General features: G+C 44.8%; 1 protein-coding gene and 1 long non-coding RNA gene across 2 annotated transcripts in view; both read left to right on the top strand.

Annotated features, from left to right (window-relative positions):
- LOC138947302 (uncharacterized) overlaps positions 1-12,291 on the top strand; it is a 104,118-nt gene that overhangs the window by 68,495 nt on the left and 23,332 nt on the right. The gene's annotated exons all lie outside the window — the stretch shown is intronic.
- On the top strand, positions 1,864-3,461 carry LOC138946664 (uncharacterized; the record flags this gene model as incomplete). The annotated part of the gene is given in 1 exon segment (XM_070318090.1): positions 1,864-3,461. A coding segment is annotated over 1 exon segment (1,152 nt). The 3' UTR covers positions 3,239-3,461.

Below are 12,291 nucleotides of genomic sequence, written 5' to 3'. Positions count from 1 at the left end.
CATCTCATCTCTGACGTCACGGATCTTCAACTCTCGCTCGGAACAAGCGCTGGCTGAAGCTAGGGCTCGGGCCTTGGCCGCTGTCAGATCTAGAAACGCTATTGTCACATCTAGCGCAATGCCCATCTCTCGTCGTGTGTCTGACCCATACTTGCCTATCTGGCAAGTTCTCAGGCAGCCTTTTCCTACTCTCCCTCTGTCAGTCAGAGTCCGGCTTGCACTGCGAGAAGCGGCTAGGGCTAGAGCTGCTGCTGCTTCTTCCGCTCCAGACTCTACTACTGGTGGTTCTGGTGACAGTAGTGGTGGTGGTGCAGGCGGTGGTGCTGTGGGCCAGGCTCAAGCAGAAGGAACAGCGGCAGGCTCTGCTCAAGCCTCTGGACAACCCACAGGCAGTTCTCAAACCTCTGCACAAAGTTCTTCGGGACAAACCTCAACAGCTGTTCAGTCTGCAGTTTCAGGTTCGCCTCCGACATCTTCACAAACACCTAGGGGCCAGGTCAACCTCATTTCTCTCCGAGCTCCCGAAGGCCGAGCAGTATCCGCTGTGGATCTCAACCAGATCTTGCTGGACGTCTGCCGCCGTACTCAAACCGTAGCTAACCCTGCCTTCAACGTGTTGCGATCTGCAGAGTGGGTTGTGAATCTACTTAGGCAGCGGCAGGCTTTGGCTCAGGCTCAAGCTCTGGCTCAGGCTCAAGCAAAGGCTTTGGCTCATGCTCAAGCACAGGCTCAAGCAATGGCTCAGGCACAGGCACAGGCTCAAGCTCTAGCTCAGGCACAGGCTCAGGCACAAGCTGCAGGCTCAGGCTCGCAATCGAACGCTGCAACAGAAGGGGATGAAGCTGATGATGAAAAGGTTTCTGGACAGGACCCGGTCACTGCTCAGCCTGGGTCATCCATTGATGACATGAATGATGTGAATGACGATGGCTCTCCGTCCAAAACCAACAATGGTGGGTCAGCAACCGACAGCGGTGCTTCAAAAACTGACGACAAAACTCACGACACCAATGAGTCGAATGACGACACCGCATCAACAAACCAGGTCACTCCATCACCTTCCGATGTTGCTTCGTCAGCAACTGGCAACGCCGGGCCAACACCTGGCAATGCTGGGCAAACAACTGACGATGCTGGGCCAACAACTGACGATGCTGGGCCAACAACTGACAATGCTGGGCAAACAACTGACGATGTTGGGCAAACAACTGACGATGCTGGGCAAACAACTGACGATGCTGGGCAAACAACTGGCGATGCTGGGCAAACAACTGACGATGCTGGGCCAACAACTGACGATGCTGGGCCAACAACTGACAATGCTGGGCAAACAACTGACGATGCTGGGCCAACAACTGACGATGCTGGGCCAACAACTGACAATGCTGGGCAAACAACTGACGATGCTGGGCCAACAACTGACGATGCTGGGCCAACAACTGACGATGCTGGGCCAACAACTGACAATGCTGGGCAAACAACTGACAATGCTGGGCAAACAACTGACAATGCTGGGCAAACAACTGACGATGCTGGGCCAACAACTGACGATGCTGGGCCAACAACTGACAATGCTGGGCAAACAACTGACGATGCTGGGCCAACAACTGACGATGCTGGGCCAACAACTGACAATGCTGGGCAAACAACTGACGATGTTGGGCAAACAACTGACGATGCTGGGCAAACAACTGACGATGCTGGGCAAACAACTGGCGATGCTGGGCAAACAACTGACGATGCTGGGCCAACAACTGACAATGCTGGGCAAACAACTGACGATGTTGGGCAAACAACTGACGATGCTGGGCAAACAACTGACGATGCTGGGCAAACAACTGACAATGTTGGGCAAACAACTGGCGATGCTGGGCAAACAACTGACGATGCTGGGCCAACAACTGACAATGCTGGGCAAACAACTGGCCATGCTGGGCAAACACCTGGCAATGCTGGGCAAACAACTGACGATGCTGGGCAAACAACTGGCGATGCTGGGCAAACATCTGGCGATGCTGCCAAAGGCGGTTCTTCAGTGCCGAGCCCTGTCGCCACAACTGCTGGACCGTCCTCACCAGCCGACGACATGCCGACATCACCCGAAGACACAACAGAACAAGGGCTAGGTATAAACCCCGATGGACTGACGGTGAATATCCCAGACGCCTTCACGCTGTCAGGTGGAATTCCAGCGCTGCTCTCAACACCCGGAGGGGTCAAAGTCACGATCTTGAACCGGGCCAACAAGCTCATCGATAACCTCGCCAGCGGCTACAGTCTTGACCTCAAAACGAACAAGGTCATCGTCAACAGCCTTGATCCTACCACATCACGAGCGAAACAACACGGGAGTGGATCTTTGTACACGGTGAATGTGGACCCTATGTTGAACCTGCTTACTCTGAGTCTTGTTCCCATCAACCTTAATAATTTGCTGCATACTGTTTCCAAACAACTCCTTGGTGACACACGGTCCGCCAGCGACCTTGGTCCCAAGATCGGGGCAGGATTTCTGTCTCATTTTGATTCAAACCCATCATCTGAAAGCGGTGCCACCACGACAAAGACTGACTCAAACCCAAAGGCAACAACAACCGAAACCGGTTCCTCCGCCCAACAAACAGGTTCTTTCACCCAAACCGGCTTATCCCCGACCCAAACCAGTTCTCCAGTAACAACTGCAGCTATCGATTCTAAAACCCAGACCGGTCCTTCAACCAACACAGGTTTATCACCGACCCAAACCAGTTCGCCATCAGCAACCACTACCGATTCCCAAACCCAAACCGGTTCCAGTGCCACCTCTGTTGAAACTCAGACCCCATCCCCTGCTCAGACAATATCAGACATGACCACAACTATCTTGCCTTGGTTCACCATCCCAGACTCCCTGGAAACGGAATCTCAGGAGGCGGAAGAGTTCAAAACAGAGGGGACAACTCCTGCGTCCACTCCAAGTATCGGAACAACAAATCCCATAACGGACAACCCGTTTTTCAAGTCTCTGACAACGACCGGTAATTTGACGCCACGCACCATTTCAGCTGCTGATTTTGTCAAAATTCTCAATTATCTTTTCGGAGGATCAGACACAATGCAGACACAACACACTCAAATACATACGCACACCAGACACCTCTCTAGAGAACCCTCTAGGGAGATTCTGGAGGACTTCGAAGAGGTCGTGCGAGATCTTACCCCTGACGGTTCTGGCGCTGGCTCCACAATGGACGCCTGATTAAAACATTCAGATCGTCGATCGCTTAGTGTGTAGAAAGTTCCAATGGCAGTAACTAAAGATATTTTGTAAAGATGAACACAACTAAAGAGTGATTCTTGCGGTCAAACTGGTGTTCAGTTCTTTTGTTTTTGTTATGATTTATGCGTTCTTTCGACATTTTTTTTCTTACACATTCTTACTTCAAGCAAATATAGGTTTTCTCTATCTTCTAAGTAGCGATTGCATTGTGTTAGAAAAAAGAATCACGAGAAAGTGACAAAAAATGCAGACACAACAGACTAAAATACATACGCACACCAGACACCATAATTAAATACACAGTTACTCACCAGCACCAGACATATGCACACTGACAGGCATTCATATTCACACAGATACAGACAGGCAGACACCTTCAAATCCATACCTCGACCCCCCCCCTTTCCACACACACACACACACACATACACACACACACACACACACACGCACACACACACACACACACACCCACACACTTAATTATATCTATCTATCTCTCTCTCTATATATATATATATCCCATGACCTCCCTTCTTTGTCTCTGTTACTTCAGTATGGGTATATATGTTGTATTTTTATAGCTCAATAAATACATCATGGACTCAAAAAAATATATGATAGTGCAGATTCCGATTTGGGCGAAGAACTACTTTGCTCCCGACCTTTGACCTCGCGCCGAACAATGTGACACATTTGTATGAAGTTCCAAAATCGTATTGCACGGCTCAGAAAACCATATCTTGCACGCAAAAATGAATCTCAGAACTGATCTGATGAATGAGATGCAATAAGCAAACGTTTCTTTCATTATGAAAGCAATGCAGGTCGAAAAAAACGAACATTCAACTTACAAGATAACCAGATGCTAGCGAACCAAAACAAAAACACGAGTACCCTCCCCTTGCTTCGTTAGCAGACGACTTTTGAGAATCTGTCAGACCGTCCTTACCTGGCACGGTTGGGCTTCGCTATCATCAGCTGTTTCACGTGTTTTGCGAGCAAGTCTACTCTTTTGCCTGGCTCTGCAGTAAGTCCACATTGGCGATGAAGGTATCCGAGAACTTAACATGTGTGTATTTTTCCGTAATCCAGTCATATTCCTTCAAAATGCAATCAATCGGCGGTGACAGACGTGTCGGTCGCGTTTTCCTCATACCCATACCAGTTTAAGTTCATCCATGCAAACACACTCGCAAAACACGTAGATACATTTCAAATAGGGAGCAAATGGTTAAATCTAAACCTACATATTTGTTCCCTAAAATTTGCTTCTCTGTCAATAAGCCTAATTACACACGTTCGAGAAAAACAACGTGGAATCGATTCTGAATCGAGTAAGCCAAATGGGTCCCAAACCCGTTTTGCCCGTTCTGCCGACCTGAAACGCAAAAAAAAAAAAGAATTGTGCGCTTCAACTAAATTAATTTCTATACGACTTCATTACTTTCTTGCATCTTATGAACCTTTACTTAAAGCTTTTAAATGGTCTGAAAGTAGTGTTACCGCGTACTTATCGATGCACTCATTCGTTTTATTTTTTCAGCGACGGTCACTTAGTTTAAGGTTGCAAAAGGGCTAAGTCTCGCTGGCACCACAGTTTTACAGTCCACAGATCGCAACAGTGCCGCTAGTAGTCTACACTTTGTGTTTGATGGTAGAATGGGATATACAGATTACAACACTCGTGGTTTTTTATATGGCTTGTATTTCAGTCAAGACCCAGCGGGAATATCAATCGAGAGTCACTCGCCAGAGGCTCGTGTCTCCCGATGATATTCATCCGCTGGGTCTTGACTGAAATACAAGCCATATAAAAAACCACTCGTGTTGTAACCTATACATATACGACTTGTGTCTGTCTGTGTGTGTGTGTGTGTGTGTGTGTGTGTGTGTGTGTGTGTGTGTGTGTGTGTGTGTGTGTGTGTGTGTGTGTGTTCGCTATGCCAAGCCAAAGTTCTCGATGGATCTGCTTCAAATTTGGTGGGCATATTCTGGTAGACCCCGGACACAACCTGGTCGATGAAAATTTTCAACACGTGCTCTCAGCGCGCAGCGCTGAGCCGATTTTGGTTTTTCTGTTCATTTTCCCAGATCTATTCCCACTAACTCTTCCTTATATTTTCCAGTGTTTTGCGTTTATCTCCCTTCCTTCGTGTGGCGTCAATCCATATTCCCGTTACTATTTTTAGAAGGTCACTGTCCACAACGCTCAATCCATATTCCCGTTACTATTTTTAGAAGGTCACTGTCCACAACGCTTTCATCCCGGCGATGCCGGGTATTACTCTTCCTTATCTTCTCCAGTGTTTTGCGCGTTTATCTCCCTTCCTTCGTGTGGCGTCAATCGGCGCCACTCACTCGGCGCCAACGTACGGTGCGCCACTCATCCGGCGAAGCCGGGTATTCGGCTCTACTTCTTCCCGGCGAAGCCGGCTACCCGGCGAAGCGGGTATTCATCTAGTATATATATATATATATATATATATATATATATATATATATATATATATATATATGTGTCAAGATATTTACAGGCAGCAGGGTTTTATATCTCGCTTCCTGTATTTCTCTAACAAGGAAGTTTTGTTTTGATTTGTTGTTGTGTTTTTTAAAAAAAAAAAAAAAATTTTTATTCTGTCGATTTTCTTCGACTAAAGTGGATCGTTCTTTTGTTTAAAATTTCCGTTGATAGTTCACGCGGGTGTATTAGCAACAGTAACTCCCATAAACCTAACTTTCAGAACAAAACATTGTGAGGACTTCCTCATTTTTCTGAGTTGTCGATCCTGTGTAAACTAGTCAGGATCGGTTTGTCTAGGCTTATGCATGGGATAAGACCATCTCTACACTCAGACGCGTACCAAAACTCAACTGCCAGCATACTTCCAGTTAAGATTTGGAATTTTCTTTTAATTTAATTTTGCGAATTTCCACCCATGTCAGTTACAGAATTGATGTATTCAACAAAAAAAAAATCCAGACCGCAGAGGAAGCAGTCAAGATGTTAACGTTGATTTTTGGTAAGTGCCCAAGTGGACGGACGGTCTTATTCAATACAAAATGTATGACCCTCCACGACGTATTGAGTCGCATATCACCTTTGCATGATTTTTGGCTCACGTAAGTGTAGCCTATGCGATGATAAACTTTGTCTGTCTGTGCGTGCGTGCGTGCGTGCGTGCGTGCGTGCGTGCGTGTGTGTGTGATAGAAACTTTAACATTTCCGAGTCTATGGATAAAGCTCGCATAAGAAGATTACGTCTCGGTCAAAAGTGTTTGACGTGTGTGATAGAAACTATTTGAAGACGTCACATTATGACGTAAGAGGGTTGGACGTCACGCAAAGGAATTACTGAAAGTCTCGGTCATTGTTATTGTGAGCGGGCCGAGACTAATTGGCAGATCCAGGGTCTCCCTTTCTTGCACAGTTTCACCTATGCTTACTGTGTGTGTGTGTGTGTGTGTGTGTGTGTGTGTGTGTGTGTGTGTGTGTGTGTGTGTGTGCATGTGTGACAGAGTGATTGAGTTTGTGTTACTGTTTGTCGATTTCTTACGTGAGCCTTGAAGGCTTCGCCTCTTGTTTAAAATATTTTTACATTTTCCTAAAGCGTTTTTTATGCTCTATCCAGTGGTGAAAACCGTTTTAGAAAAGAGCGAAAACTGTTTAAGTTATAAGCCTGTGACTAAGGTGACCCTCACACTGTTACCAGACACTCCCCGGACTTATATTAAGCCTAGCGCAGAACCGCGCGAGGTGACTCATTTCGTGGTGGAGGGTCACAAATGGTGAGCAGTACAGTGTTCACGTGAAGGGATATGAATTGATTGAAATTGTCGTCTTTATCCGTAATGTTTGAACTTCCTTAAACACCAAATAAAGAAAGAAAGAAAGAACTTCCTTTTTGACATGGCACTGACAGTGAGCTAATCGCAATCACTGGAACGGCGAGCCATGTCACACTATGCAATAAGGCCACAACAAAAAAGTTGTATGTTTCTGGTAACATGGCTACAAAAAATAGGGTAGGTAGGTAGGGATTTTTTGTTTGTTTGTGTGGTCAGGGTAGAAAATAACTATACAGTGACGCAAAGAGACTGGACTTACTATACAAAGAGAAAGACAACACATTACAAAACAAATGAGACAAAAGGGATGCGGGGTAATCCCCCTTGTGTCGTCTGCCGTCTGTTACTTTCGTTTTGACGCTTTTTTTGTTGCTTTTTTTTTTTTACAAATGCAAATAAAAAAAAGTCTAGGGTCGGCGGGAAAAAAATTAGGTATGGTCGGGTGACCAGAAACATACAACTTTTTTTGTGTGGCCTAACAGACTAACAACTTGAAAAACTGTGGGATTGCGTGTCGATCCGAGCACTTGAAGTTCTACACACCATCTCATACACTTCCTTCCCTGCCTGTCTTGTTGAAGTGCAGTGAATTATAATTATCAGTAGCCACAGCATTACAACTATAACTCTACTTCGCAAATAATTATCATCCGGCTATTTTCTTAGTGAGCACAGCCACAATCACATGTCGTCCCTTTTCAACAAGACATGTGAGGAACTCAGGTTGCTGTATATTAGACTTGAAACAGTGGACAGTTTCTCAGTATCGTTGTCAAGTGTGTAACATTGACGACGCGCCTTGCCTAATCTTTCTACAAGGGAAACCTGCAAATAACAAAACTGCATGGCTTTTTCAATCAAAGGATTACTACCCGTTAAAAAGAAAGGTAATTATACTCTTCCTGTTTATTACCAACACACAAAAAAAGAGAGAGATAGAGAGAGAGAGAGAGAGAGAGAGAGAGAGAGAGAGAGAGAGAGAGAGAGAGAGAGAGAGAGAGAGAGAGAGAGAGAGAGAGAGAGAGAGAGAGAGAGAGAGAGAGAGAGAGAAATAAAGAACAAAAGAAATAAGAAAGAAAACGTAGACGTAAGACAGTGGACAATGTTTCTTAGCTATACCTTTCGCAGAGTAGACGATATTGTTCTTTGGTTCTTTGCTGACTGGGTGGCCGAGTGGTAACGCACTTGCGCTCGGAAGCGAGAGGTTGCGAGTTCGACCCTGGGTCAGGGCGTTAGCAATTTTCTCCCCCCTTTCCTAACCTAGGTGGTGGGTTCAAGTGCTAGTCTTTCGGATGAGACGAAAAACCGAGGTCCCTTCGTGTACACTACATTGGGGTGTGCACGTTAAAGATCCCACGATTGACAAACGGGTCTTTCCTGGCAAAATTGTATAGGCATAGATAAAAATGTCCACCAAAATACCCGTGTGACTTGGAATAATAGGCCGTGAAAAGTAGGATATGCGCCGAAATGGCTGCGATCTGCTGGCCGATGTACATGTGAATGCGTGATGTATTGTGTAAAAAAATTCCATCTCACACGGCATAAATAAATCCCTGCGCCTTGAATATCGGCGCGATATAAATTGCATAAAATAAAAATTAAAAAAATAAAAAAATAAATCCCTGCGCTTAGAACTGTACCCACGGAATACGCGCGATATAAGCCTCATATTGATTGATTGATTGATTGAAAGAACAATCATGTTCCTGCTACAGGAGAGCTTATCTTGGCCCAAAGACTGCCACAATATCATGGAATACTACAAAGCTATAGAGTTGAATTAAAAACAAAGCAAGAAAAATTAGTTTGTGGAACGCAAACAACAACAACAACAACAACAACAACAACAACAACTACAACAAACAGCAGTTGTATCTAAAACCAAAGGATCCATAAACTCAACTTTCTTGTTTTTTTCAGTGATTCCTAGTTTTGGTACATACTATTTCGGATGTTGGAAGACTGCCGGTTTTAATAGTCTGAACTATGTGTCTTAATTAACTCTCTTTCGTATACATCATTATCAGTGCAGCAAAGCGGTGTCCGCATTTACAGAGGTTTATGTCCCACAACGGTTGATTTTGAAAAGTTACTTGTATTTCCTCTGATATATCCTGGCCTCATGCTATACTACTTCCAATATCAGTACAGTCGAACCTGGGTATAACGACCACCCAAGGTATCAACTAAAAGTGGTCCTTTGATGACAGGTGGTCGTTATGAAAAGGTGAATTAAACGGGAAAGAATCTCGTCGGGATTTCTTTGAAGTGATCGAAAAGGGCAGGGGGTTGTTATCAAGAGGTGTTTTTTTTAGAGAGAGAGAGAGACAGAGAGAGAGACAGAGACAGAGAGACAGAGACAGAGAGACAGAGACAGAGAGAGACAGACAGAAATAAAGAACAAAAGAAATAAGAAAGGAAACGTGGACGTAAGACAGTGAACATGTTACTGATCCTACAGGAGAGTTTCTCTTGGCCTAAAGACTGCCACAATATTGTGGAATACTACAAAGCAATAGAGTTTGTTTGTTTGCTTAACGCCCAGCCGACCACGAAGGGCCATATCAGGGCGGTGCTGCTTTGACATTTAACGTGCGCCACACACAAGACAGAAGTCGCAGCACAGGCTTCATGTCTCACCCAGTCACATTATTCTGACACCGGACCAACCAGTCCTAGCACTAACCCCATAATGCCAGACGCCAGGCGGAGCAGCCACTAGATTGCCAATGTTAAAGTCTTAGGTATGACCCGGCCGGGGTTCGAACCCACGACCTCCCGATCACGGGGCGGACGCCTTACCACTAGGCCAACCGTGCCGGTAGCAATAGAGTTGAATTAAAAACAAAGCAAGAAATACGTATGAAAGTTATCAAGTCAAATACGTCGTTTCTGCTTTCTGTACATGTACATGCGCCTCGCGAAACTTGTTTGTACAGTGCGCGTATGTTTTTTTGTATTTTCATCTTCTTGTGGTCATTTTGCTGAATGAAATAACATACTAGTTTAGGTTATTTTTTAACAATTGTGTCTGCATGTCTGTGTTTATGTCTGTCCGCGTATCTGTCTGCGTGCCTGTCTGCTTGTATGCCTGTTATGTCTCTCTCACTTTTCTGTTTGTGTTTTCTGTTTACTCGCATAAAGAGAAAGACAATGACAATGACAATTCTTTATTTGTTTTAAGCGTGTTTTATTTATTTTTTCTGTGATACAACAAAAAACAATAACAACATTAAGAATGTTAACAAGCAGACTGCTTATGTACACGTTCTAAAAGAGAGAGACAAGGGTAATACTAATAGATTAAGCAGTGATCTGCGTTTTTACATCTAGCCCTCGCCCTAAAGTAGATTGATCGATCATCATACCAAAAGGAAGAGAGAGAGAGAGAGAGAGAGAGAGAGAGAGAGAGAGAGAGAGAGAGAGAGAGAGAGAGAGAGAGAGAGAGAGAGAGAGGGAGAGAGAGAGAGAGAGAAAGAGAGAGAGGGAGAGAGAGAGACAGACAGACAGACAGACAGACAGACAGACAGACAGACAGACAGACACTGAGACAGACAGACAGACAGAGGCAGAGACAGACAGAGAGACAGACAGACAGACAGAGGCAGAGACAGACAGACAGACACAGACAGACAGAGGGAGAGAGAGAGACAGACAGAAAGCTGCAAAGCTAGCTACATATTTTTGAGTGGCTTCCGCCTGTGACAGATATTTCTTTAACCAATCGATCAACTGCTCTAATAATTAACTGTTCATTACGGAGCATATTGTCTAAAACAATTATTTTACGCACGACTTCTTCCGATTACTTGGAAAACGATTTTTGTTATCAGCTACTTACGTACGCAGGTTTAAAAACTATTACAGCACAAGGAAAATCCCCAAACACCGAACAACAAATTTCACACTCATTAAGATGTCAATCTTCCAAGATGGGTGATTCCCTTTCGGAGAATAAAATGCTACCGTTATCGAATACACACACGCATACGCAGGGCGCACGCAGGCACGCATACTCGCGCAGGGAAGCACACAAACACTGACACACACACACACACACATACACACACACACAAATACACACACACACTGCCAGTGACACACCCATCCAAACACACACACACACACACACACACACACACACACACACACACAGGGTGCACGTGCACCCCCCCTCCAGCAAAAAAAAAAAATAAAAAAAATTGGAAAGCTGATTCTATGACCATTTATAAGTTCAAATGGCACCAGATGGCACCATTTTGCTTCTTTGAGCCAAAATTTTTTCCGGGGGGGCATGCCCCCGGACCCCCCTAGCAAATTCGGGCGCTTCGCGCCCATCACATTCACTTTCGATTCAAAGTGCACCCCCCCTTACAAAGCAACTGATCCGCCCCTGACACACGCAAATAAGTTGTCACCTTTTCGAGTGAAGTTAGAGTGCATTTGTTATGGCAGACTCAATATTGATTAGCAGTTTACAACAACAACAAGAAAACAACAACAACAACAACAACAAACAACAACAACCACCAAGAGTCATAGATCAAACTAGTGATCCACATCAGTAACAGCTGAAATGAACAAACCCCGAAGAACTAGGTCAAAGCGCCGGTCGGTGTTTTCCCTATGCACATTAATTATTTGCGATAAGATCGCTAATTTGTGTGTGTGTGTGTGTGTGTGTGTGTCTGTGTGTGTGTGTGTGTGTGTGTGTGTGTGTGTGTGTGTGTGTGTGTGTGTGTGTCTCTGTGTGTGTGTGTGTGTGTGTGTCTCTGTGTGTGTGTGTGTGTAGTGTGTGTAAATTACTTCTCCGTTACATTGAACAACCGATTCGTGACTGCACTCGGAAATTGGAGCGCAAAATTAGATTAACATTGTTTGTTTCGAATTGAGCTACACACTTATTGAGTAGAAACAAATTACTTCTTGAATAGTAAACTAAAAATCACTTCCTCGTACCAACGGGGACTCTGACCTGTGGGAGTTTTCGGGTAAACATCGAAGCTATTAATAGAGTGATGAATCTATAAATAGACTCAAAAGCGGGCTCTCCCCCTCTCTATTGAGAGTCAAGTTTCAAATAAAGAAATGCTATGGAACCCAGGTTTCCTTCGTAGCAATGAAAGAGCAAAATTAATTTAAACGAGGGCATTCCCTAAATATGTAGACGCAGGTAGGAG

This window comes from Littorina saxatilis, linkage group LG14 (genome assembly GCF_037325665.1).
Source record: "Littorina saxatilis isolate snail1 linkage group LG14, US_GU_Lsax_2.0, whole genome shotgun sequence".
Classification (NCBI taxonomy): domain Eukaryota; kingdom Metazoa; phylum Mollusca; class Gastropoda; order Littorinimorpha; family Littorinidae; genus Littorina; species Littorina saxatilis.
The sequence above is the reverse complement of the archived record's forward strand: the minus strand, read 5'-3'. Positions and strand labels throughout refer to the sequence as shown.